This window comes from Myiozetetes cayanensis, unplaced genomic scaffold, assembly GCF_022539395.1.
Source record: "Myiozetetes cayanensis isolate MyiCay16 unplaced genomic scaffold, myiCay2020 scf26, whole genome shotgun sequence".
In the NCBI taxonomy this organism is placed as follows: Eukaryota; Metazoa; Chordata; class Aves; order Passeriformes; family Tyrannidae; genus Myiozetetes; species Myiozetetes cayanensis.
In genome coordinates this window covers 7,450,161-7,478,053 of record NW_026087477.1, presented here as the reverse complement: position 1 = coordinate 7,478,053, position 27,893 = coordinate 7,450,161, and the positions used below count along the sequence as shown (strand labels likewise).

Sequence of the window (27,893 nt, the reverse complement as noted above, 5' to 3'; positions counted from 1 at the left end):
TTACGCCCGTGGTATTCCCCACAGGAAGCGCGTCCTTCATTCCCCCGGCACGGCCCGGGGGTTCACACGGGGTGACCTGGCGGGGCTGGGCTGTGGCTGCAAGAGGAGGCTCTGCCACCGTCCTGCAGTGTGGAAATTGTGGAATCTTGGAATGATTCAGGTTGGAAGGGATATAAAGCCCACCCAATTCCACCTCCTGCCATGGGCAGGGACACCTTCCACCAGCCCAGGGTGCTCCTTTGATCCAACCTGGCCTTGGACACTTCCAGGGATCCAGGGGCAGCCACAGCTGCTCTGGGCAACCTGTGCCAGGGCCTCCCCACCCTCACAGCCAACAATTCCTTCCCAGTATCCCATCTATCCCTGCCCTCTGTCAGTTTGAAGCCATCCCCCCTTGTCCTGTCCCTCCATCCCTTGTCCCCAGTCCCTCTCCAGCTCTCCTGGAGCCCCTTTAGGCCCTGCAAGGGGCTCTCAGGTCTCCCTGGAGCCTTCTCTTCTCCAGGTGAACCCCCCCAGCTCTCCCAGCCTGGCTCCAGAGCAGAGGGGCTCCAGCCCTGGCAGCATCTCTGTGGCCTCCTCTGGGCTTGTTCCAGCAGCTCCACGTCCTGATGTTGGTGCCCCAGAGCTGAACACAGAACTTGTCTGTGGGTCCCCACCATAAAACAAAACCACTGCCCGACAGTCACTGAAATGATGATACAACAGCACAGAAACCATCTCATGGAACCTCCCTGCCCTAAAATGGGACACAGGGTACTGGGGGATTTTTGGGTTGGGGAGACAGAGAGACAGAGAGAGAGCCCCAGGGCAGGCAGTAGGAGGGAGAAGATTCCTTCCTTGGCCACCCTGGCACAGGGAAAGGTGTTGCTTGGATCTGACTCACTGGAACTCCCCACCAAGACAGCGTAGCTGGGTCATGGCTGATTAAATACAAGCCAGGATTAACAATAACAAAACAAGCGAGCCTGACTGAAGAGGTTTGGAAAAGAAGTGAGAAGCTGCTACAACCAACATTTTCTAACCTCTGACAACTCTTCTGAGCCAGCAACACACGCCTCTGTGAACTCCTGACACTCCACAGAGGTTTTGGAGCAGAGCAGAGGCTTTCCAGGACCCCGTGCACAGAGGGGAGATGCAAACCCCAGGCTGGTTTTCACTCACAGGCTCTCACTCCTGGGAGCCAGTAAACCAGGCAAAAAAATCACCCTGCATTCGATCATTACCTGGTTTAGTCCTGGCATCCCTGTGTCTCTTCCAAACGTGGAGTATGAGGCTCTGTCACTGCTCTTCCCTGCAGAGGAAAGACAAGGCTTTGGGTAAGAGGGAAGGGGATGTGTTCTGTGTGCCCCCAAGCACCCAGGCCAGGCTGAGGGGCAAAGCCTGTTTCTGTGAGGCAGCTCCCCCCACCCTCCACGGAAGCGACAGCCCCCCAAAAACGCTTGTGCTGAAAGAGGAGCCGCTCTAAGTTGAGGGAGAGCGGGTCCAGAAACACCAACCCTGGTGCTGCAGCGGCGCAGGGAAGTGCCCGTGGCCATGGAAACTGGCAGTGTCAGCCCAGAGCCAAAAAAATCCCTGCAGACACCTCAGATCCAGCCAGCTGAACTTGGCAGAGGCAGGGACGGAGCGAACCGAGCGCCAGGATGTGTGACCAGACTCCACAGGCGCTTCCCAGACAACAGGAAATACAACCCCAGAGCACGAGAGCTGCGCTCCTGCTCCGCTCCAGTGCCCTGGTCACCTTCTCCCCCTCTCCTGGTGGGGATTCAACTTTCCAAACCCCATCCAGATCTGAAGAGGGGGGATTAATAGGAAAGCACTCCTTTCCTTGCCAAGCCCCCTCTGTTCAGTCCCACCAGGCAGACTCCTCCTGGTCTGTGGGTTCCTCACGGCCGGAGCGTTGATGCCAGTTGGGATCCACACGGGAGCAGCCCCATGCCAGCAGTGCCCACGTGGACTTTATAGAATCCCAGACTGGCTTGGGTTGGAAGGGACCTTAAATACCATCCAGTTCCACCCCTGCCATGGGCAGGGACACCTTCCACCAGCCCAGATTGCTCCAAGCCCCATCCAACCTGGCCTTGGGCACTCCCAGGGATCCAGAGGCAGCCACTGCTGCTCTGGGCAACCTGTGCCAGATGGGAAGAGAGAGGAGGCTGCTCACAGTGCAACCTTACCATGGAGGCCTTGAACTCGAGCCAGAAAATTCAGCGTGGGTTCCCCCACTGCAAGCCCCAAGCCCCAGCACCCCATTCCCAATGGGAAGCTCACAGTTCCCCAGCACCCCCCACCCCTCACCTGCAGCCACAGACAGGTCCCCCGGGCACTGCTGCCCTTTCCTCTCAGAGGCTTAAACGTTAAGTAAACAAAGGTCAGGATGTCAGAGGATGGATCCCCTAAATGACCTAATTCCTAAAAGAGCTTAAGGGCTGGATCTGCCGCAGCGCCGGCCACGCTGCAAAGGACTCAGCCTGTGCCATGGGGAGATGCTCAGCCACGAGGACTCGGATCTCAGGGAAAGGTTCTTCCCCCAGAGGGTGGTGGGCACTGCCCAGGCTCCCCAGGGCAGTGGGCACGGCCCCAAGGCTGCCAGAGCTCCAGGAGCGTTTGGACAACGCTCTGAGGGACAGGGGGGATTGTTGGGGTGTCCTGGGCAGGGCCAGGAGTTGGACTGGATGATCCCTGTGAGTCCCTCCCAGCTCAGGAGATTCTGGGATTCTCTGAACCGAGGGCCAGCTCTGCACTGCACTGTTCCAAACCCACAACCTTCTCTGGGTGGTCTCTGATGCCTTGCTTGGTTAACGTGCCCAGTATCAGGGTCTCCTGCACGCTTGGATCAGTGGGAGCCTCCTGGGATGTGGGAGATTGGGAAAGAGAGGGCAGCCCCCAGCCAGCCCCAGCTCCTGCACCCTCCATCATCCCATAACAAGGGGAAAAGCAGCAAAAACCTCAGCAGTAGAAATCATACATTTAATTTCCTACAAAAACAAGGCAGAAAAGAGAATGGCAAACTCTTCCAGGCGGGTAACTCAGCCTGATGAAATTCAAGAAGTCCACAGGCTGGGCCAGAAGCAGCTGAACTTGCCAGCAGAAGGAGCTGTTTCCGTGGGCAGGGAGATGCCACCGGCACAGGCGGCAAACCCGGAGTCCCCTTGGTCACCCCTTGGCAGCCACAGCCCAGAGCACTGCCCAGGAAAGGTGGCAGAGCCCCAGGAGGGAGGCAGGGACCAGGAGGGAGGCAGGGACCAGGATGGAGGCAGTTTCTCGGCAAAGAAACCCCCAGGAACCTCCCCAGGTGCCGTCGTGCTCCCGACAGCATTACTGAAATCCTGCAGACGGGTGTTAAGAGCTCTTGTGGGAGGGGGATCAGGAGATACTGGGAATAAATCCCTTGAAGAGGAAAGGGGTTTCCTTTGGAAATCCTCCCTGTGGGATTTACCTCTGCAGATTTTCAACATGCCAGGGTGAAGCACTGTGGAGGCACCTGGAGCAAGGTGCCCCCAGAAACTGTTTGGGAGCATTCAGCATCTCCAGCACGTTCCCTCTTGCAGGCTCTGGCTGTGCCAGGCTCAGGAAAGCCTCCCCCAGGCCCTGCCCTCACCCAGGGCTTCTCCAGAGAACCCCCCCAAGCCGTCTGTGCTGGCTCCTCCCAAAGGCACATCTGCTCCTGAGCCCAGGGACAGGGTGGCACAGTCAAAACTCCTCTTCCCCGAGGTTCCCACCAGCTCTGGCAGCAACAGGGATTGGCTTTGGCACCTGGACTGTGGTGGCATTTCATCCCCACTGGTGCAAACTGCTTTTTAATGGACTTGTGGCTTTGCCACTTCTCTCCCCAAGACAAGCCCCACTCACAGAGTGTCCTGAGATGGATGGGACCCATGGGGATCATCAGAGTCCAGCCCCTGGCCCTGCACAGGACGCCCCAAGAAAAGGTATTTAAGTGCTGCCTATGAGTTTTTGCAGCACCTGCTGGGAAAACCAGTGCCATCACCCCATCCTGAAACAGCTCCCACCACCCAGCACGTGCCTCCCCCAGCCCTGCACCGATAATTCCATTAGAGCTCCAGCCTGGGGGAAAAGGGGAGGAAAAACACAGCCAGGGATTAAAGAGGGGGAGGGAAAAAAAAAAAGTTAAAAACCCAGGAGCAGCAACAACCCCCCGATTAAAGTCATTGTCCAGGAAGACCCCAATACACAGTCTCTGACAATACCCACCCGATTAGAAACACTGCTCTGAAAGGCAGCTAATTACTGGAAATAATTACTAGAAAGAAATCTGTTCTGGCTTATCAGTTTCCTCACTGTTTAACCAACCCCCTCCCCGCCTGCCCCCGCTGAAGATGAACAGTAAATTGTGGAGCTGGTGATTGCAAACAGACAGAAAAGCTCCTCTCATCCTCCTCATCCTCTGGGCAGAGCCGGTTTGTCACCACACCGTGTCCTGGCACCACCCTGGGACAGCCAGGGACCCTCCTGTCACCTCTCCACATCCCGGGCTGGGATGCTCAGAAGTCCCCAGGATGTCCCTTGTCCTCCAGGAACAGCACCAAGGGCTGGCACAGGACACCTCAACAATCCCCCCCTGTCCCTCAGAGCGTTGTCCAAACGCTCCTGGAGCTCTGGCAGTCTTGGGGCCGTGCCCACTGCCCTGGGGAGCCTGGGCAGTGCCCACCACCCTCTGGGGGAAGAACCTTTCCCTGAGATCCATCCCAACCCCCCTGGCACAGCTCCAGTCATTCCCTAGGACCTGTCCCTGGTCCCAGAGCAGAGCTCAGATGCTCCTCAGACCCTTCCCCAGCTCTGTGTCCCTCCTTTGGACACGTTCTAATTTACTTTCTTCTTCTTTTTGTAAATTCAGGTTATGCCATCCCAGTGTAACCCAGCCCAGAGCCCCCTGCCCAGTCAGTCCCGCAGACAGCTCTGGTTGTTCCTCTCTCGTGGAGCTGAAGCTGTGGCAGAGGGAACTCACTGAGGATTCCCCTCACATTGTCCCCTCCAGGAGTGCAGGAGGGGCATCACCCCCAGCTTGGGGCAGCCCTGGGGGCAGAGGAAGGTCAGCTCTGAGGGCAGCTCCCACAGGTCCCACGCCAGGGCAGCCCTCCCTGCTCTGTGCTGAAGGGGCCTCCCAAAGCAAATCCCACCGTGCCAGACGTTCAACAAAAGAACATCCCTAAGGCCAAATCCAACATCTCTGTGTCTGAGCTGAGCAGATTTCAGTGCTTCTCCTTTCCAGCTGGCTCTGGGTGAGGTGTGCACCCTGCAATCCACAGGGACACCACCCCAAGGATGGGCTGGACCAGGGCTGCCTGTGAGGAGCAGGCAGGGACCGTCCCTCCGGCTGCCAGCACTGCTGGGACCACTGCCTGCCTGCAGGGAATGACAGGGAACAACGGGATTAAATCTGCCTGGCCTGTGCACCAGAGCTTTGTGCTCCACCAGCTCTGCCCCAGGGGCTGAGCAGCCCCCTCCTCACTGCTCCAGGAGGGGACTGTGGGCAGGGGAGGAGGGCACGGGTTGGGGTGACAGCAAAGGGACCTGCCAGGACAGGAACAAGGGGCAGGGCTGCAGCCCCACAGGGATTTCAAGGATGTGCTGGCGGTGCCCTACTCTGGCTGAGCTCACATCTATGTTCCCTCTCTCCTGGGCCAGGCAAATCCCTCCAGCCCTGCCTTTTTCATGGAGTGTCTGCTCGTGGAGTTTGCAAAGCCAGCTCCCAGTGCAGGGACACAGCGGGAAGAACCCTGGATGAACACACACGTTCCACTGCTCCTCCATCCAAAGGACCACCCCACCCTGCAGCTCCCAACTCCCTCTCCTTGCCCTCTGCTCATGTCAGATCAGTTTGAGTGGTGACACAGTGGTGATACACATCCCTTCATGAGGGAAGGGCAGCACAGGCTGCCCCCGGGATCCTCCTCGGGCACTTCACGGCCCCAGAATGTCACCGGCCTGCAGGGGCAGGGGGAATCTCCACTCTGGAAAGGATTGTTTCAAAGCTCAGGCTGGCAGGAGCTCCTCAGCCCACCAAAAGCCTGGTCAGAGAGGAGCCTCTTTTTCCACGTGGAAAACAGAGCCAAAAAAATCACCCTTTGGCTCTGTTTCCCCAGCAAGTGCTGCCCGGTCCAGCGGTGTCCCTGCGCCCTGGGAAGGTGCTCGCTGTCCCTAAAGCCCATTGGCAGAGGATGGGGGGCTGCAGCCTGGCCCTGGGACATGCACTGACTCCAGGAACCCAAAATCCAGAGGACAGGGGTCCCAGGAGGAGGCCAGCACCACCAGGACTGTGCTCAGAGCCTGCAGCAGCACGGGAAGCCAATGTCCACATTGGCTTTGGGGGACCCTTCCAGCTCAGCCTCCATCTCTGGCTGGCCAAGCCCGCCACTGCCAACACAGATCATCCTTATTCCACCCAAAATGTTTCTCTCAGCAGTTCTTGATCCTTCTTGAAGAGACAAGATCAAGTGGGAAAGAGACACAAATTCAGATTTTGGAGAAGGGCTCAGATGTCTCACACACCTTTCATGCACCAAGTACCAGAACATGTTCATCCTCATCTGCTCCCTCCATCTCCTCCAGTTTTCAAATTTCCTGGTTCTGCTCATTTTCCCCACTGGAGTGAGCTTCCCAGCCCAGGGGGACCTTGATGGCAATAAGGGACTGGTAGCTGAAGTGACAAACCTCCAAAACTGTCCTTTCCCTCCCATTCTGCCACTGCTTTCACACTACTGTATGCAAAAGCACTATTTTATTTCCCTGCCTGTTCCTCCTCCCCACCCCTCAGCATCTGTCCACCTGAAAAATTTTCAGAAGCAGCTTGGAAAAGAGGAAGGGAAAATTCCACCTGTGGTCTTCCTTGGGTCCATCCTGCTCAGCACATGAGGAGGTTCAGATTTGATTGTAAGTTTAGATTAGATATTGGGAAAAAATTCCCTCTGAGGGTGGGGAGGCCCTGGCACAGGTTGCCCAGAGCAGCTGTGGCTGCCCCTGGATCCCTGGAAGTGTCCAAGGCCAGGCTGGATGGAGTTTGGAGCACCCTGGGTTAGTGGAAGGTGTCCCTGCCCATGGCAGGGTGTGGGACTGGATGGGCTTTAAGGTCCCTTCCCACCCAAACCATTCCATGATTCTACACTGAAAACTTATTTATGTATTTTGGAACCTGCTCCAGGAATTGACGCTTTCTACTTCACCACACCCAGTTTTAGGAACAAAAGAGACTTTGAAATGTGAAGAACCCCTTTACACCCCTGGCTGTTGCTGTTCCTGTTTTGGCACTGGAGCTCCCGGTGCTGCACCCACCGCCCGGGCTGGGACCCTGCGGAGATGCCACTTGAGCCTCGGGCACGGAGCGTGGCCACTGTCCCACAGGCCACTGACTGCCCTCAGCTCCAGGGCCAGCCACTGGAAATCACCCTCTGGGGCTGTGGAGGCTCCAGCTCCACGTGCCGGGGACCGGTCGGGCCGGCAGCTCCGCCGGGAGCGCCGGGAGTGCCGCGGTGCCTGCCAAGGACTGGGAGCCCCGGCTTTGAGAGGGAGCCAAAGGCGTCTTCCCTGTACACATCAAAGGGGAAACCTCCGTGTTCCTCCCCGGGCAGCTCCTCCTGGGCTGGAAACTCTCAAGGCTGCCTTGGCCCCAGGTGTGGGATGGGCTGGGATGGGCCCCCCACGCACATCCCCCCCCAAACCCTGCCAAGCTGCATCAAGGCTGCTCCGTCCCGCTCAGAAACGTCTCCTCTGCTTCACCGACATCCTCCTGGGGCAGAAATGAGAAGGAACAACCACCCCTGCAGAGGGCCAGGGGAGCTGCTCAGAAATGCTCCTCCACCTGCACACAACACCCCCGCCCCCAGGGGCAACTAAACTTCGTCCCCCCAAGAGCAGGAGGGGTGAAAGGGGGGAGCAGAGCTGACAGCGAGCCCCTCACTCCGACCTGAGCCAGGAGCAGCCAACGTGTGGCTGCTCCCTTCCCAGCACGAGCCTGCTCTGCTCTTCCCCTTTCCCACCAGCTCTGCAGGAGGTCCTGTTGTGGGGGGGATTTTCTGTTTCAAACACCATTCCCTCTTCCCACCCCTCCTTCAAACCCAAGCGGGTCCTGTCCCAGCACTGCTCCTTCCACACCTGCCCGAGGGTTTAATCACCCCTGCGTGGGCAAAGGTGGGGAGGACTAACCCCAATTCCTGACCTAATGCCATTAGAGCTCTCTAAGCCCTCCAGGATGGGTATTTTCTGCTCTTAATCTCTCCTCCCACCCCCGAGCTGGGAGAGGTAACTGGGTAAATGGTCACACACATCCGGTCATGCAGGATCATCATCTCCGGCACTCGCCGGTCCCTGTGAGCTCCTCACACTGCCCTGTTGGAGCTGGGGATGGAGGAGTTGGGTGGGGCTGCTGGAACCTTGCAGGACACGGGAAAAGGCCCCTCCAAATCCCCCTGCAGTGAGGGCAGCACCTCCAGTTCTCTGCAGGGGCTGCCAGGCTGGGAAGCGACACATCCACGAGCCCCTTGCAATTCAAGTCACCGAGTGGGTCAGGTTGGAAGGGACCACAGTGGGTTCATCTGGTCACACCTCCCCGCTCAAGCAGGCTCATCCCAAGTCCTTAATGTTGTCCTAAATCCTTAACAATGAGCGTGTCTTCTCTCCCCCTCATTCCTGGGGCTCTCCCACCCCTGATTACCATCCCCCAGGAGCACACTCAGCCCACCCTGTGCCTGCCGGTCAGGCACTGATCCCTGCTACCTGCCTCTGGGTGCTCCTGTGAAGCAGAGAAAAATAACCCCCCCCACAAAACACAGCAGCTGTCCCACAGGTCGGGCACTGATGAGACCCTCTGGATCCACAGCTTGGAGAACACCCGGAGCGGGTCTGACACAGGGAACGGCAATGCTGGGCGATGGCAAACGCTCCCACCCCCACGGGCCAGTCTGTGCCACATGTCCCCCGCCCTGGGGACCTGCCAGGCAGCTGGAAGGCACTTACCCACGAGCCCTGCTCCCAGGAATGGTGACGAGGAGATGCTGTTGTGGGAGGGCATGTCCCGGTGCTCGCCGTAGTGGGGCCCTTCGCCGTAGCTCTGCTGGGACAACACCAGAGGGTCACCCTGGAGCCAGGGGGGGCTGAGCCAAACCCCAGGACTGTCAGGGCCCAACCTCCCCCTGGCAGGGGCAAAGGCTCCTTATGAAAAGGCTTTTTATCCTCATGCCAGAGGAGAGCTGGGCAGTGCAGCCACGAGGATGTGGCGCTGGGAGGGGATGTGGCACCACGGTTTGCCCCAGGCTGGCAGCTCTCAGGCAGTTTGGCACTCACCAGGCGAGAGCCAGGCAGGCCCTCTCAGAGCCAGGGGGGCCAAGGGGCTAGGAAAAGGCTGGATAAATATAAATATGATTTTTTAATATATTCCTATAAATAGATGAGATCTAAATATATAAATGAGAGCCGACAGCACAGCAACAGCTCCGCTGCCGACCAGAGGGGAGGGGAAGGTGCCATTGTAAAAATGAATGGCACAAACCCATTAGACACGAGCATCTGCCACTGTTTCCACTTAAGTTCATGTCTTTTCTCTCTTTCCCTCCCCAGGTCCAAGCCAAGAGCTGTTGCAGCCTTGACTCCTTTCCTGCAAAACCCCTGCCATGTTCTCTATCCCCACTAAGGCCACCTTGGCTGGATGATGTGGTTGCATCCCCTTCTTGGTCTCCCAAAGCCCAGAAAGCTTTGTCACCCGGTGAAAATCCTCAGCCCACTCAACTGTGACCCCATCTGGGGACCTGTCCCACCCCCACCCAGGAACGCCCCTCTCCCACACCAACACTGTGCAGGGAGGGGAGATGCCTGAGCAGCCATGGGAGACCACCCTAGTGGGGCTGGGGGAGGCTTTTGGAGGAGAAACCTTCTCCAAGGGGACCTCAAGGCAGCGAAGCCTGGGGAGACGGGGATGGGAGGCCCTGCTGTCACCCCCGCAGGGTTCACAGAACCCACGGCCAAAACGGGGCAAGAGAAGCTGTTCCAGGGTTAGACCCAGTGCTCTGAAAGGCCTGGGAAAGCCCCCTTTTGTTTTGGTTGGAGGTGGCTGTTGGTGCTTTGTCCTTACCCTTCCTTGGTCAAACGCGGAGCTGTTTTGATCTCCCGTTCCCCAGGAACCTGATCCCGGTCTTTCATCCAAGCCTGCCGAAAAACAGGAAGAACAAAGGTTACTCTTTGCTTTATCAGCAAAGCCTCAAAGGTGTTCTCGTAAAATTAACTCTTCCTTCTACAAACAAACCAATATTTTCATTAATAAACCACTTCCACTTGGCGTGAGTGAGCCTCCCCTCTCCCTCCTCACCTTCCCACTCCCGCTGGGATTTATTCCACGAACTTCAAAGCAAATCCCACCACAGCCTGGAAATGTTTCAAAACACGGGACAGTGGGAAGAGGAGAAACAAGCATTTTAACTCCTTTATTCCAGAGAGCACCCATCAACCTCCTCCCCCCACAGACTGACGGTGAAGAGGACTGTGAGTCGAAAACATCCCAGTGCACCCATCCCAGTTCTCCAGCAGGACCTGATTTTTGTCCATGGAGCTACAAGGACATGGTGTCAAGGTGTGATGTCAGCAGGGGCCCATCAGAGCACATTCCTGCTTATCTCCAAGCACATCCCTGGCAAAGGGGATCTCACCCAAATGGCAAAGGACCAACCAGGAGGGTTTTGCAATGAGCCTGCACAGCCTGTGGTGGGAAATGGGCTCCTTTCATCCCCTGCCAGGTCCACCCAGGCTGCAGCTCTTGGGCACACGAGGCACCCTGGGGAGCCAGAGAATCATGGAATGGTTTGGGTTGGAAGGCACCTCAAAGCTCATCCAGTTCCACCCCCTGCCATGGGCAGGGACACCTTCCACCAGCCCAGGGTGCTCCAAGCCCCGTCCAACCTGGTCTTGGACACTTCCAGGGATCCAGGGGCAGCCACAGCTGCTCTGGGCAACCTGTGCCAGGGCCTGCCCACCCTCACAGGGAGGAATTTCTTCCCAATGTCCCACCTGACCCTGTCCTCTGGCAGTGGGAATCCATTCCCCCTTGTCCTATCTCTTCAGGTTCTCATCCAAAGTCCCTCTCCAGCTCTCCTGGGTCCCCTTCAGGGAGATGCAAATTCCCACTGGGACACAAAAATCCTGGGGTGTTGCATAAGCAAAGCTGCTGGAGGTGCAGCTGATGCCACGACTGCACAGGATGAGCATTGCCTGGAAGAGAGCAGCAGCATTTCTGACTGTGCTGCTCCACCTCCCGCTCTGCTGGGTGACCAGGGCTTTAAAGGCTCGGGGGGTTGAATGCAGGGGTTTGAGAGGGCGCTGGGCAGCGTGGGGGCACCACCTCTGGGGAGGCTGCAGGGACACTGGTAAGGAGAAATGCCAGCTCCTGGCAGGCTGAGCAGTGTGGAGGGCACTGGCTGGGGCCAGCTCTCTGCTCCAGCCCACGGCAACCCCGACCCCACACAGGGGCTCAGGGCCACACTGGTCATGGAGCAGCACATGGCACTCCTGGCAGCATCCAGGATCACCCCCTGGCTGCACTGGGGGCTCTCCCTGCCAGCTGCCCCGGGACGCTGTGCTGGGAGCAGGGAGCTGCCTGCAGCGGTGCTGACAGTGGGGTGGGGAGTGTGTGGGAGCAAGGACACGGGGGCAGGGGCAGGGGGACAGGGCTCACTCCCATTCCAGCTCGGCAAAGCTGATTATTATGGCAAACATGCCACGGATTTGTCTCCTCCGCTCCCCTCACTGTTCATTTAACCAGAAACTTCTTTCAAATTACATCCTTCTATTTCGGTGCCTTTGTGTTAATCATTTCCCCAGAGAATTGGTGTTTAATTGCTGTCTAATTTGCATAATTATGCATATTAATCTCCACACCTAATGAATATTCATAATTCTCATTTAGATTTTGTTTTCTAATCAAAAATTTCCAATGTGATTACTGTGCAGAGCAGGGATAAGCCTCTAATAATACCTTGGATACTGGGGAGAATTACTGCCAATTCTCCCACCTCCTACTTCCTAGAATAAACTTTTGCTTTGCTAATGTGTTTTTCCAAAGCAATTCATCTGCAATCCCTGCAAACCCCAGCGAGGCAGGAGGCAGAAATGCTCCTTGGAGTCATTTTGCTGTCACGGGTGGTTTTAAAGCTCCCCAAGGGTCAGGGCGAAGGCACGGGCAGGATCTGCAGCCTCGGACATCCTTGGAACGCTCATCCCTCTGCTCTGGAAGGACAAGGACTGCAGCACCGCAGTCTCTGGAGAGACCTGGGCTGCCTGGAAGCCCAGAGTGAATTTTGTCCTGGCTTGTGGACTCTCCCTCACTTGAATCATCCCTTGAGATATTCAGAAACCTTCAGATATTCCCAAAAAGTCTGGACACAATCCCCGGCCACTGAGCTCTGGGATGACCCTGTTTGAGCAGGGATGTGGGACCAGATGACCCACTGTGGTCCCTTCCAGCCTGGCCCATTCTGGGATTCTGTGCCAAAATCCCTGAAAAATAAAAACAAACCTGCCAGGCTTCCCCAGGGAAGGAGGGAGAGGAGAGGGTGGGTGGCACAGGGGACAAAAGCTGAGGGGAGGGCTCACACATCCCTTCAACAAGGAGAAACCCCTGGCACAAGCTGCTCCCACCCTGCGGTGTCACCAGCATGGCAGAGAGACCCCCAGAGAGGTGAAGTGAGGTTATCACTGTCCCACCCTTGTAGCAAAGAGCATCCCATGGCTTTGGAAGCAGCCGAGGCTCCACCACCCCCAAAGGTGCCCGTGCCAGCTCTTTGTCTGATGCCTCCTGGAAAAACAAGGTCTCACACCTTCCCCAGGCTGCAGCCACCAGCGTGAAAGGTGCTGGCAAAAACCTCCCATCTTCAGCCTGCAGGTGCTTTAAGAATTCAGGGATTTCTGGGCTGGAGCCAGGAAAAAGCAGACTGCCCGCGCCCGACGTCTGGCATCTGTGCTGCACTCCCTGCCAGCCTGCCCTTCCCTCCCTTCCTACGGGGAAGGAGCCACAATTTGGCAGCAAACGCCCCTCTGCCAGCCCTGTGAAATCCAAGTGTTTGGCCAAAGGCAGGAGCCTCTGGAAGAGCTCCCAAAGCAGGGTTTGCTCCACTCATACCACAGAGCCCCCCCGAACACGGGGTGGTCCCCAAGTGCCACCACCCCTTCCCCAGCCCACCAGCCTGGTGCTCCCCTGGGCACAGCTGGCACGGAGCAGCCAGGCTGGGTGAAGATGGAGGAAGAGGAAGGAGGAGGGGGAGGAGAGGGAAGCTGGGGTGGGACAGAGATTCTCCCAGGGCTGGAGCCCCTCTGCTCTGGAGCCAGGCTGGGAGAGCTGGGGGGGTTCAGCTGGAGAAGAGAAGGCTCCAGGGAGACCTGAGAGCCCCTTGCAGGGCCTAAAGGGGCTCCAGGAGAGCTGGAGAGGGACTGGGGACAAGGCATGGAGGGACAGGACACAGGGAATGGCTTCCCACTGCCAGAGGGCAGGGATAGTTGGGATACTGGGAAGGAATTCTTGCCTGTGAGGGTGGGGAGGGACTGGGATGGAATTCCCAGAGCAGCTGTGGCTGCCCCTGGATCCCTGGAAGTGTCCAAGGCCAGGCTGGACGGGGCTTGGAGCACACCTGGGCTGGTGGAAGGTGTCCCTGCCCATGGCATGGGGTGGGATGAGATGAGCTTTAAGGTCCCTTCCAACCCAAACCATTCCAGGATTCCGTGACTGTGTGACTGAAATCTCCCATGGCACTGAGCTGATTAAGTTTGCACAGGTGAGCTCCATCCCAGCTCATCCCAGCGTTGGAGCCCTTGGCTCTGCCCCTGTCCCAGCGCTCTCCCAGTGCAGGGTGTGTGAGTTTTGGAGACGCCCACGTGCCCACGCTGCTGGCAGGAGCCAGCCTGATTTTAAAATAACCCCATTTCCCAGCTCCCCAAGTTCAGGCACACTCTCCAATTGAGAAAAGACAAAAATAGGAGAGCTACCTCCTCCCGCCATTAATACAGTTATTAAACCGCGTACAGATTAATTGTGCATTTTAATAACCCTGGGCATGAATATTCATAACACATTTCTTGCTCATGTTCTAATTAAAACATACTAATAGAATAAGATGTAGCTGTCAGACAGCCGTTTTTTTTTTCCACTCCCCCCCTCACGATTTTTCTGCAGCAGCCAAGAAGAGCTGACAGACAAGAAGAGCTGTCCCAGGCTGCAGCTGGGATAAAAATAATTGAACCACGTTGAGCCTCAGAAAAAACAAGTCCTTGGTGCAGCAACGAGCCACAGGAACAGGCTGTGGGCAAGTGCCCAGCGATACAGGGAGATGGGAGTTGTCCCCCACCCAGAAGGAACCACTTTGGTCAAGAAAACACGGGCAGAGAGAGAGACAGGACAAGGAGGAGCTGGTTTAACCTAGAGGAGAGATTTAGTTTAGATGTTAGGAAGAGATTCCTCCCTGTGAGGGTGGGGAGGCCCTGGCACAGGTTGCCCAGAGCAGCTGTGGCTGCCCCTGGATCTCTGGGAGTGTCCAAGGCCAGGTTGGACGGGGCTTGGAGCACCCTGGGCTGGTGGAAGGTGTCCCTGCCCATGGCAGGGGGTGGCACTGGATGGGCTTTAATGTCCCTTCCAGCCCAAATCACTCTGGGATTCTGTGAAAAGGTGTAGGGTTTTGTGATCCATCCCACATCCCACATCCCCCCTGCTCAGTTCCTGCTCTCTGCCATCCAGGGGGTCCCTGGAGCCCCAAACACCGCACCAAGAGGGGCTGCTCTGGGTTCAACAAGCGGAGCTCCCAAACCCACCTGGGCACAGGGGCTGGTCCTGCAGGCAGGGCGAGCCCTGAGGTGTTTCCCAGCTCTGCAGCCCCCAGTCTGGGCACAGCACTGGGATGTGGCTTGGCAGGAGCGTGGCTCTGGTGTCACACTGTGCCCTGAGCACCAGCCTTTGTGCTCAGGCCACGGTCCTGAGCTGGACAAGGTCAGGAGTGGGACTGGAGGATCCTTAGGGATCCCCTCCAACGCAGGATGTTCCAGGATTCTGTGAAAGGTCTTTCAGAACAAGCTCAGCCCCCAGTGATGGCTTCATGAGCAAAGTTCCCAGAGGGTGCAGCCATCCCTCTGGATCCAGAGGGCAGGCAGGGATGGAGGGCAGGACATTTTGTTCCTGAGACCTCTCAGACACCATTTGTGTGGCAAGATCCAGAGTTTCTGCTCTTAAATCCTGCACCCTGGGATACCCTGAGGGGAGCACACACTGCTGCAAAGCTGTGGCCCAGCATGGAATGGTTTGGGTTGGAAGAGACCTTAAAGATCATCTCATCCCACCCCCTGCCATGGGCAGGGACACCTTCCACCAGCCCAGGGTGCTCCAAGCCCTGTCCAACCTGGCCATGAACACTTCCAGGGATCCAGGGGCAGCCACAGCTGCTCTGGGCAACCTGTGCCAGGGCCTCCCCACCCTCACAGCCAACAATTTGTCCCTGTGACTCAAAATGACCCAAAGGCACCTCGTTTTCACTGTCAGGAGGAGGATGCAGCGATGGGACCATCACAGGTGACAGTGGGGGACTCTCTGGGGTTGCTGTGCTGTGGCTGAGCTGGGCTGAGCATCTCCCTCCCCCCAGCCACCCCTGCCCCCACAATCTGCCACTGTCCAAGCCCTCTCCCTAATCTGATTCCCATCAAAACCACCAGGCCAGGCTTCTTTTTTTTTTTTTTTCTAAATTCTAATAAAAATATTTAGGCCAAATCCCTCACACAGGCTGGAGAGGGGTCAGAGGCAACCACAGCTGGCACTTTCCACCTCTGAAGGTCTGCTGACCCACTCTGTGCCCCTGGTGGGGCTCTGAGAGCCACAGGCAGCAAACTCAGCTCTGTCCTGGTGCCCCTGGGTTGCTCCACACGATTCTCACGGAATACACTGGGAATCATGGAATGCTTTGTGTCTGGAAGAACCTTAAAGACCATCTAGCTCCAAAACCCCCTCCAAACCCCAGGAGGAGGAGTTTGGGGATCCCTGTTGCCCACCTCGGAGGTGGGGACAGCACAAACCACCAGGGGCAGGGACGGTGGCAGCCCCATAATTTGATTTGAAGCAGAGGTGACAGAAGGCTGCTTGATAAACACTTCCAAATTAAGCGGCTTTGTGTCCTAATCGCCCTGGCCATCAGCCCCACAGCAAAATCTCTGCTAAAAGGGATTGGAAATCAATAAAATTAGTCGACTAGTAATTAGCTTTAGTCCCAGGCAAAGCAGCAAAGTTGTTTTTCCCCGGCCAGAGTTGGCCCCTCAGAGCCGCCGCCACCGCTCAGCCCGGAACAACCCGCCCTGGGAAAGGCTCGGGGGTGCAGGCAGAGCCCCTGTCAGGAAAAAAAAGGGGGTGCTGGAAGCGGCTCCCAGCTCTGCCTGTTTATTTACCAGCCCCGTCCGCCCCCAAATAGGAAAAAACAGCTGTGAGTGGAGCTGTTTACAGGACGTCGATTGTGGACTACACAATTCGGTCACTTCCTTTTCCCGGCGCACGACAAAACAATCAGAAAGAAAAGGGGGAGGAGGGGGGTAAAAAACCAGCCTCAAACACCTGGAGGGCAGCATGGGGTCCCTGGCAGTGCCATCCCAGAGGGCCCTGCTCGTGGGGCTGGAGTGGGGCGTTTTATCCCCTCCACTGCCTCGAAATTTGAGGTTGGACCAGAACTGGTGGTGACAGCAAAGCTCAGCTGTTCTGCTGCCCTGCAGTGTCCAGGGCCAGGCTGTCCCAGAGGAGCAAGTGGGCCAGGTGGCACTGCCCTCTGGGACCAGGGACAGGAGCCAGGGAAGGGCTGGAGCTGTGCCAGGGGGGTTGGGATGGATCTCAGGGAAAGGTTCTTCCCCCAGAGGGTGGTGGGCACTGCCCAGGCTCCCCAGGGCAGTGGGCACGGCCCCAAGGCTGCCAGAGCTCCAGGAGCGTTTGGACAACGCTCTGAGGGACAGGGGGGATTGTTGGGGTGTCCTGGGCAGGGACCAGGAGTTGGGCTGGATGGACCTTGGGGGTCCTTTCCCAGCTCAGGACATTCTGGGATTCTGAAAACAGGTGCTCTGGACCCTGACAGCCCAGCCCAGGCAGCGCAGGGGGACACACAGAGCTGTTCCAGACACCACTGCCACAGATCCCTGCAGGATTTCTGGAGCAGACTCTGCCTGTTGGTCTTTGTGGTGATGAATGAAGCAAGAACTCGAAGCCAAGACAGGCACATCCCCTGTTCCTGGGAAGCACCTGCTGCTGCCTCCCCCCCTATCCCAAACTCACACTCGGGGATAATTTTTGACTTAAAAAAGCTGATGCCACCACTTGGGTGATCACTAATTCCTCTGCTGAGCATCTGCTCCGTTATCTCCTGCGCCCTGCTCCAGTTCAGCAGTTTCTGCACACTCAGAGATGGATTTTAGGAAATGTTTGTGGCTGGGGAAAGATGGGAGAGAACCAGGGAAAAATTACCCATTCCCCATTGGCTTTGCATATGGGATGAGTATGGAGAGAAATTAAATCTGCAGTCAACACCAAAATCAAAGAATCACAGAATATGCTGAGGGGGAAGAGACCCAGCAGGATCATCAAGTACAACTCCTGACCCTGCACAGGACACCCAAATTTACCAGAAAGGGGGAAAAAGAGTCAAAGAACTACTTTAGTTACTCCTGGTCTTTGGAAGATGCTCCAATGTCACTGAAACTGCTCCCAAAGGACAGGGCAGGATCCAAGGCAGCCCCAGGGTTGGTTTTGGGGGTGCTGGTGTGACACCCCAGAAACAGAAGCACAGAATGTCCTGGGCTGGAAGGGACCCACGAAGATCCTCAAGTTCAACTCCTGCCTCTACAGGACACCCCAACAATCCCACCCTGTGCATAAATAATAATAATTACAAGCAATAATAAATAACAAAATAGTGCCTGGCACAGGGATGGGGAAGGCTTGGAAAAAAACAACAAAATGCAACAAACAAATCCAACCATCCCTCCCTTTAGACACAAGTGTTATTTGCAGTCCTACAGGAGGGTCCTCCAGGGAGACCTGAGAGCCCCTTGCAGGGCCTAAAGGGGCTCCAGGAGAGCTGGAGAGGGACTGGGGACAAGGGATGGAGGGACAGGACACAGGGAATGGCTTCCCACTGCCAGAGGGCAGGGTTAGATGGGATATTGGGAAGGAATTCCTGCCTGTGAGGGTGGGGAGGGGCTGGGGTGGAATTCCCAGAGCAGCTGTGGCTGCCCCTGGATCCCTGGAAGAGTCCAAGGCCAGGTTGGATGGGGCTTGGAGCCACCTGGGCTGGTGGAAGGTGTCCCTGCCCATGGCAGGGGGTGGCACTGGATGGGTTTTAAGTCCCTTTCCACCCAAACCATTCTGGGATTCTGTGATACCAAAAAGCCAGAGGGAGCACGTGAAGGCAGAGAGGCCACTGAGCCTCCCCCAGAGAGCAGGGAAGAGCCCACTCCCTCCAGCAGAAATTCATGGAGAGCAGACAGTCCTCTCTCCCAGCCCCCAGGAGAGCCAGCAAGATGCCACAGGGAGAAAGAAAACAAACCTGTGACGACAACCAGGGGGAAGAAAATAAACTTTAAAGCTCAAAACACTTCCCCCAGCTGTAAAAACAAAGGCCAGCAATGACCAAACATGAGCACAAAGGAGAGGCATGAGAAGGGGATGGAGGGCAACACAGGGCTCCAGCAGTCGGTGCTTTCTAAAGGTCACCAGCCTGTGGGACAAACCCTCTGTGTCCCTTGTCCTCAGCCTGTCTGGGATAAACCTCTCCATGTCCCTCAGCCCCACCTTCTACCCAAGCCCCACAGCCCTGCGAGAAGCAAGGAGGGTCTGAGGGACAAAAGTGCAGGGAGAGGGACCAAGACCAACCCTGGGCTGAGTCAGACCCATAACAGGTGTCAGAGGAGCTGCTTTTCTTTGCTGCACCTCGGGTCAGTGGGTGCTTTGCAGGAGCAGCTCTTGCAGATGGAGGCACCATGAGGTGACAGCAGGAACCCCGTGGCTGGACAGCCCTGTGGGGCCACTGCTCTGTGACATGGCAGGTGACAGGGCCCACAGAGGGTGGGAGAGCACGAGGGGATGCCCTAAACCCTGGGGATGACGAGCCCCCTGCAGCTGCTGCAAACAGCCTGGGATAAAAACAACCCTGCAGAGGAGCCAGGAGGCGGCTCAGACCCGACCCCACAGTCCCCCCTTTCCAGCAGGGTGTCAGGCAGCACCTCAGAGTGCTTTGTGACAGGGGCTGGGGACACATCCATGCCTTGAACCCAGGTCTGACTCAAGGTAATAGATCTTGGTGCAGGGAATGCAGCCCTGGACACCAGCAGTGCCACCATGTCACCTCCCCGCGGTCCTGCGCCCTGAGGTCACCCAGTGCTGCCAGCACGAGGATTCTCACTGCTCCTGGTGTGCAGTTTGACAACATTCCATTCCATTCCATTCCATTCCATTCCATTCCATTCCATTCCATTCCATTCCATTCCATTCCATTCCCTAAATACTTAAAATCCCTGGAGCTGCAAGGAGTTACATCCTTGTGTGGAACACCAGACCCTCAGCACTCAGGAGGCCACAGCTTGAAGCCCACACGAGTGTCTGTAGGACCTCTGAGGACTCCTGGGAGCTGCAGTCATGGAATCCCAGAATGGTTTGGGTTGGAAGGAACCTCAAAGCTCATCTTGTTCCCCCCCTGCCATGGCCAGGAACACCTTCCACTGGCCCAGGATGCTCCAAGCCCTGTCCAACCTTGCCTTGGACACTTCCAGGGATCCAGGGGCAGCCACAGCTGCTCTGGGAAACCTGGGACATCCCCTCCCCACCCTCACAGCCAACAATTCCATCCCAATCTCCCATCTCACCCTGCCCTCTGGCACTGAGAAGCCATTCCCTGTGTCCTGTCCCTCCATCCCTTGTCCCCAGTCCCTCTCCAGCTCTCCTGGAGCCCCTTTAGGCCCTGCAAGGGGCTCTCAGGTCTCCCTGGAGCCTTCTCTTCTCCAGGGGAACCCCCCCAGCTCTCCCAGCCTGGCTCCAGAGCAGAGGGGCTCCAGCCCTGGCAGCATCTCCGTGGCCTCCTCTGGACTCTCTCCAGCAGCTCCACGTCCCTGTGCTGTTGTTCCCCAGGGCTGGGGCAGCTCTGCAGGGGGGTCTCACCTGAGGGGGCAGAGGGGCAGAATCCACCCCTCCCCTGCTGCCCACGCTGTGGGACCAGCCCAGGGCACAGGGGGTTTGGGTGACAGGACATGTGAAGCTTCTCATCCACCCACACCCCCAGGGTCCTTCTCCTCAGGGCTGCTCTCAGTCCGTTCTCCCCCAGGGGAACTGAAATACTCAGACAGGCCTGTAGAGAACCTTCACTCTTGTTCTGCCTCACATGCATTCAGCAACATCAACACATTTGCTCCCACAAAACAAATTAAATTCAGTAGATCCAGGGTTATTCACAGAGCCAGGGGTTACATCCCATTAAACAGAAAGCTTTAGGGAGAAGAGCACGGGTAAATCCACATCCTGGTTTTTCCAGCTCATTTATTTTACCACAAAAGTTGCACACTCATGAGAGCTGCAGACACTCCACACTCACACACGGGTGGTTGTCCAGAGAGAGAGAGAGAGAGAGAGAACTCGTTTTGCTGAGTGAAGGAGTGAACTCAGCAGCCTGAGGCAGCGAGGGATGAAACACCGCGGGTTCCCCGGGATGCCCTCGGTGCCCTTTCATGTCCCTGGGGCCACGGTGTATTTTGCACACCCCCACAGATGCACCCAGTAGGTGCAACACCCCCACACTCCTTCCCTTCGTAGCATCTTCCTCTATTTCTGCCCTGATTTGCATCTTTCCAAGTATTGTTTCATTTGCAATGTAAAACCGAATCGCGGCCACGCGACCAGGACACCGGCGTTGTTTCTGGGGAGCAGAAACCTTTTCCCGCTCAGTTTCCGTTACTCACCAAGTGACAAAACCGGGGGCAAACGCGTGTTTACTTATAACTGACCAAAAAAACAAACCCAGAAGTTTGCCAGAGAGGCATTTGAGATCGAAGAGCTGGGCTTGATGTCTGGCGGCAGAGCGCAGTGCCAGCCCTGCGTACGTGAGCCCTCCCAGCCCTCCAGTGCCACAGAGCTGCAGGGAGGGAGGCCAGGGGCTGTTAAAAATTAGACAAATTAACGACTGCTTCCAAAAAATGTGGAAATTACACGGGGAAATGGCCAAACACACGTAGACACCACCACAGTGGCCTTGGCAGTTTGTTTGAGAGTCTCCTCTTGGCGGGGTGAGGGACTGTGGTTAATGACTTGATGCCTGTGCCATCCCTGCAAACTTCCTCGGAAAAAATCAACCCCAAAGGGAGAGAAAGACACCCAGGAGTGGCTATTCTGCAATCCTGTGGGGTGCTGGGCAGCCCAGCACCCTGGGGCTCAGCTGGGATGCCCCGGCACAGGATGCGGCCGCGGGGCCGGCTCCGGAGCCAGCGTGTTTGCCGAGACGATGATTCAGCCCACAGGAAGGATCATCTAAGAAGAATTGCTGGACACAATGAGGAAAACTTTCCCAAACAAAGTGTTCTCACCACCACCTGCCTCTCTCCCTCAGCCCCGGCTTCTGCTCGAGAGTAACCTCCAGCCTTGGGTCACCACAACAAAAGCTGGGTCTTTTTGCTCTCTCCTCCCCCCGTCTCTGAGGGCACAGTGGGATCAGGATGCCACCCTGGCCCCTAAGAGGAACACAGGAGATGCCAGCAAAGCCTCTGGCCATGCCCAGTTACAAACAGTAATCTCAGGGGTGCAAACTTCAGTAGCTGGATATACCCAAAATACACAAGCCAGGCTTACTAAGGCACCCCTAAAGCAAACCTGAGGGTCAGAGTATACCACGTGCAGAGTTTTGGGGGTAACTGCTTGTACTGCCAAGGAGTTTTCTCTCCCAGACACCAGCTCTTACAGAATTGGTCAATGTGATACCACCCAGTGAGATATCCACCTGAGGAACAATTTAAAGACAGATGTGACCTATTTAGAGCTCTGCCAAATATCTCTGTAACTGAATAGACCATTGATAATTTAAAGTGCATTAAAAAGGGCTGAATTCAATCCACTTGCTGCTACAGAGCACCATGTTCACAGACCACAACTCTTTTTCCCCTTCTCTTTACACATAAATATTTCAAGATGTTCATCTGTCCCTTCCCCTGAAAGAATCCTCATCTTTGTACAACCACACCCCATGCTCCAAATTCCCCTTGTGACCCTGAAGCCAAAAGGACAACAAGCCACAGGAAGAGCTCACCTGGAACAAAACCACCCAAACCCGTCAGCTTTAGGGCTACAGAGTTTTATGGTGTGCACAGTGCAGGGCCAGCAGGTCAGGGCTCAGACTCTTGACCTTGGTGGGAATCAATGATGCTTCACACCATGGGTTCAGGCTGCCAATCAGCCCCTGAGACTCTGTTTCTAATTGTACATCGGTCAGGGGACACCAAAAAGTTGCTCCAACCCCCCTGGCTCCACGCAGGGCCTCAGCCTGAACGCTGGTCAGGGATTAAGGGACTGAGCTGGGGGGGGAGGGTGGGTTTTTATAAATCTGGATGCGTCACCTGGTCTGGTTTGGGGTGTAGAGAAGTGTCTGGGGTGGGGACAGGATGAAGGGGGGCACAGCTCCTGCCCAGGGCAGCGTGGATGCCTCCCGAGTGGAATCAGCCACGGAGGCACCGCACGAGGCACCGGCTCAGGCTGGGATGTGCCACCCTCAGCAGGCACTGCTGGGCTGCTCCTGCACCACCTGGGACTCCAGGGAAGGGCAAGGAGGACATGACCGAGGGATCACCATCATCCCTCCGGGCTGGGCACTGAGCTCTGCCCCGCGCCGCTCCCTCCCTGTCCCCGGATCACACGGATGGCACGGGTGAGGTGCCAGTAGATGGCACTCCATGTGTAGCACGGATCCTCCCTCACAGATCCTCTCTTTTCCGGGACTAACCAACACTTTTGGTCCTGCCTGAACGTTTCAAACCATTTCCTGGGTGCGATTTTGGCATCACTTAACAGCGGCTGGCAGGAGCTGGTGCTCCTTTGGTCTGACCCCTCATGGTGGGAGGGTTCAAGGCTCAAAAAGAGCCTTGAAGAACAAAAAAAAAAACAACACTGCACAGTCCCTCAGAAGCCCCAGGGAGGCCTCAGGAAAACGGGGTTTGTTATTTTTATTGAGATCTTCCACATTACTTTGGGCATGCACTGACCACTGCTGGGTGATGCTGGGAAGGTGGGAGGGGATTTTCCCTCCCTGCTCCACATCCCGTGTGGCAACCCCAGGGCAGCATCCAGCCTTGCCTCACACCCACATCCCACACATCAGGGCTGTGCTGCTCACAGCAACAACATGCAGACAAAAAGGGACCTATTAGGTTATCTTGTCTGTGTCTCCTCTACATGATGGTTCGATTTTCTGGTGCTTTTGTCAAGCCAGGCACTAACGCCTCTTATCAGGAATCCCAATATAACTGTCGAGGAAAATAGACCATTAACAAGCTTCTCTGATATTTTGCTCAAAGCTTGCTTTCTTTTAACTAGGAGAAGCTCAAGGGAATGTTTTCCTCTATGAACAAGAGGAGCTGCATCAGTTAAGAAGCTGGAGCTGCAGTTTGCTGGGATGGTGAGAGCTGAGCTCCCCCTTCTTCTGGATGAGAGGCTGCTGTCCTGAAGAAAAGTGGCTGCATTTTCAAATGCAGCTTTGAAAAGAATATATGTATAAAAATGAGGAAGGAAGGAAAAATAAAGCCACTCTTAGCCTAGTGTAGCAAGGAAAATGAGAAGGACCAAAGTCATCCCTAAATGACTGGACTGACCCCAGTGCACGAGCTTTGTTGGCAGCTCCCACCTCTGCTCCTGGGAGAGCCAGGGCTACCCTGGCTGTGGACCAAGCTCCCTCTGGATCACCACTCCCCCTGGATCCTCACTGCACTGGGTTAGTGAGGTGGCTCAAGGCATGGCAGCTCTGGAAGGAAAGGGCCCTCCTCACCCTACGAGTTCTGGGGCTCGCTGGACTTTCCAGGGGCTGCTGAACACGTAAGACAGCAGGAAACCCAAAGAAAATCAGTTCCCCATTTGGAGCACAACGTGCCCCAGAAGCCCCCAGGCTGGGGCAGGCCAAGATGGACGGGAAGAGGAAGACCTCAGCCAGCAGCTGGTTTGCAAAACCACAGCTCCTCACCTCCTGCCTCTCAGAGCCCCATCACTGCTGCCATCAGGGCACAGGCTGGGGGGGACACCACCTCTGTGCAAGCTGCCCCAGCTACTCCACCTCATTCCCCCTGCAGAATCAAGGAGAAACAAGCTGGTGTAAATCCCTTTGGTGCCCAGGATCCACCATACTCGAGGGATTGTCCATCCAGCTCCTGCCCACACTGCTCTGGTCAGGATGGGGAGCACACACTGACTTCTGGTGACCTCAGGCACGGAGCTTTAACTCTCCCACGGAATCCCAGAGTGGTTTGGTTTGGGAGGGACCTTAAAGTCCATCTTCCACCCCCTGCATGGGCAGGGACACCTTCCACTAGCACGGGGTGCAGATGGGAACCTACTTCTGGGCTTGCAATATTTTGTCCATCCTGCACCTTCTCTCCTGTCTCACAGCATCCCAAAGCCTCAGCTGCGCCCTGGCATCCCAGAGGGAACCCAGTCTGCACACAGGATGCCCCCTCACCCTAAACACAAACCCAGAGGTGCAGGTCTCCCCAGCAGCCCCTGTACCCAGCTCAGTTCAAAGCAGGCACCACTTGCAGTGATTCCAACAAACTGATTTCTCTTGAGTTACAACACAACACACACAAGTCACTCGAATCACAGCCACACCACCTCCAGAGAGCTGTGCATTGGTTCCACTCCAGGAGACCCTTGCAGAGCAAGGAAACCCCCACCAGGCCGTGTCACCACCCCGTACACAGGGACTGTGCCAGTGCCCCCCCCCCAGCCTGGGGACCACGGGTCACCCCCACCCAGGGCACCCTCGGCTGGCACCCACCCTCGTGGTGTGCTGGAGCCAGCCAGGGCTCCATCCACATCCCCTTATCCTCCTCTGCCCTGCCCTCACCACAGCTGGGACAGTTTTAAGGGACCTGGGCACACGCTATGGCAGGGAGAGAGCAGACAAAGCTGAGCTGATCTTCCTCCCAAAACAGGTCCTCAAGCGGCTTTAACTCTCCCTGCTCCTGCCCAAAAGCAGACACTCAGAGCGCGGAGAGGACGATCCCTGCAGACTTCCAGCCCACCTGCCTCCAAATCCCTCGGAGAGCACAATTCCCAACTGATCCACTACAGATCGCTCCTTCGCACTCCACCCTCCCTCCCTCCCTCAAAAAAACCCCGGCACTGCCAGAAGCCCGGCGGGAGGACCTACCCGCGAGCAGCTCCTTGCGGGATGCCATGTCCGCGGGGCAGCCCAGGAGCTCCGCACCCCGCACCGAGCGCTCCCAGCCCGGCGCGCTCCTCCCACCCCGGCCGGAGCTCGGGGAGGAGCAGCTCCCGCTCGGTCCCTCGCCCTGCCCGCCCTTCTTTGTCTGGGGACAGCGGAGGGAGCGAGGGGAGGGCGGGCAGCGCCAGTGCAAGGGGAGTTAATGAAGTTGATGGAGTGGATCGGGTTTGCCGGGGGGGGATTTTGTGAAGCGCTGCCCGGAGAGAGAAGAGCGGCTGGGCAGCAGCTCTCCCACACCGGGATCGCTCCCAGGGAGCCCTGGAAAAACTCACCCAAGTGCCTCAGTCGCGCTCTGAGCCCCAGATGAGGGTGATGGAGGCCCTGGCACAGGTGGGGCAGAGAAGCTGTGGTTGCCCCTGGATCCCTGGAAGTGTCCAAGGCCAGGCTGGACGGGACTTGGAACAACCCGAGCTGGTGGAAGGTGTCCCTGCCCATGGCAGGGGGTGGGATGAGATGAGCTTTAGGATCCCTTCCAAACCATCCCGTGATTCCATCGTGTTATCTCCTTAACAGGCCGGCTCAGCACCCCTCCTGCTCGCCAGGCTCCCAACCAGGGCTGCAGCTGGAGCAGTTGTTTGTTTGCCCTCTCCCAAAAGCCACCTCCACCCAACCCTGGCTCTGCCATGGTGATCTGGGGGGCTCCCGTGGCACAGCCCTGGGAGCTGCTTATTGTCTGGCTTTCTTTATCTGCAGATCTCAAAGCATTTTGTAAATGTTAAACCTCAAAGCCTCTCCAGGGAACAAAACTCTTTCTGCTATTGTACGGATGGAGAGACTTGCCCAAAAATGAGGGCAGAGCTAAGGATGTGGCAGAGCCCAGAGCTGAGACAGCTGAGCTTTATATATCTCATATATATATATCAGCACATATATACACACACACACATATATATATCAGCACAATATACAGCGACACAGATTATCCCTGGAATACCTGTGTGGACAAACACATCTCCAGCTCCTAACCCACCTCTGGAAGAAGCAGTTGTGCTCTCCAGGTGGGAGAGCCTGGCACGCTGGAGCACCCAGAAAAACCTCTATTTACAACTGGTGGTCCTCCAAACCACAACGTCTCACTCATCTTTCAGTTTTCTTCTTTGGGTTAAAAAAAAAAAAAAAAAAGCAGTTCTACAGTTTCAACTTTTTAGAAAATTATTTAAAGAAAACAGAACAAAAAAACCACAAGGATTTTAAAAATACGAAGCAGGCAGGAGGAGAAGGGCTGTTCTCTGTTTCTGGGCTGGCCCAGGAGGGCTGGCAGAGGCAGGGGGAGATGCTCCTGCCTGGCTCTCCGATCCCGCTGTCCCACTCCCGTGATTTCACCATGGGGAGTGTTGTGGCTCCCCACCTTTTCACTCAGCTTTATTTTCCATGCATTCCAGTTTAAAGGAACCCAAGGACCAGCAGGAAGTGGGAATCCAGTGCCATCCAGCCCTGGCTTTTCCCACCACTTCAGGGTGGGATGGAACCACACCAGCGCTTTGCTCGGGAGATCACTCGCTGCCTGTGGGCTCCAGCTGGGGAGGAAACCACAGTAACTGAGTGGCTGGGATGGGACAGAGGCAGCACAAGGGTGCCCTGGCACGGGGAACAGCAGCTGGAAAATGCCACAGGACCAGCAGGAGAAGGGAGCAGCCCAGCAGCTGGCACAGGTGCCCTTTGGGATGCACAAACCTGCTCAGCTCAGGCTGTAAAGGACTTGGGACCAACTCTCTCAGGAAGCAAGTGAAGGGCCTGGCCTTTGTCTGCAATTTGTCTGCACTAAGCAATTAACAGAGAACCCCAAAGTCTGCTGGGAGCCCCTGACTCCAGACATCACTTCCCTGAGATGCCTCAATTCCTGAGCCCTTCTCAGAGCACCATCTCGGCCCCAAGCCTGGCACCTCAGGTGACAGCCATTCCTCCAGCTTCTGCCCACATCTGGGGCTCTGCACCACAGCAAAGGTGGAAGAGCAAAACTGGCTATGAAGAGGGCATGGAGTGATAGGACACGGGGGAATGGCTTTAAGCTGAAGGAGGCCAGATTTACATTGGATATTGGGAAGGAATTCTCCCCTTTGAGGGTAGGCAGGCCCTGGCACAGGCTGCCCAGAGAAGCTGTGGCTGCCCCTGGATCCCTGGAAGTGTCCAAGGCCAGGTTGGACGGGGCTTGGAGCAATCTGGGCTGGTAGAAGGTGTCCCTGCCCATGGCAGGGGGTGGAATGAGATGATCCTTAAAATCCCTTCCAACCCAAACCATTCCTTGATTCTATGGCTCTTTGAAGAGTGTGTAAAAACCCCACAGGACAGTATTCAGGACTCATTTTCCACTACAAGTTGCTCACATCCGAGTGGCGTTTCCAGCACGACAGAACTCCACTTGGATCAGCTTCTCGCTTCCCTGTGGAGCCAGGGAAGTCAGCACAGGGACAGCAGCACCTCAGTGGC

The 27,893-nt window shown here is 56.4% G+C and overlaps 1 protein-coding gene across 8 annotated transcripts in view; it reads right to left on the bottom strand.

The window, feature by feature from the left end:
• The window catches only part of TCF3 (transcription factor 3), an 80,925-nt gene that overhangs the window by 28,929 nt on the left and 24,103 nt on the right, over nt 1–27,893 (bottom strand). For all 8 annotated transcript variants that reach the window (XM_050321401.1, XM_050321402.1, XM_050321404.1 and 5 more), the window contains exons 4-6: nt 10,082–10,155; nt 8,971–9,064; nt 1,224–1,291 (exon numbers count right to left, since the gene is read on the bottom strand). In XM_050321401.1, coding sequence (XP_050177358.1) covers nt 1,224–1,291; nt 8,971–9,064; nt 10,082–10,155 — 236 coding nt within the window. The remainder of the gene's footprint in view (nt 1–1,223; nt 1,292–8,970; nt 9,065–10,081; nt 10,156–27,893) is intronic.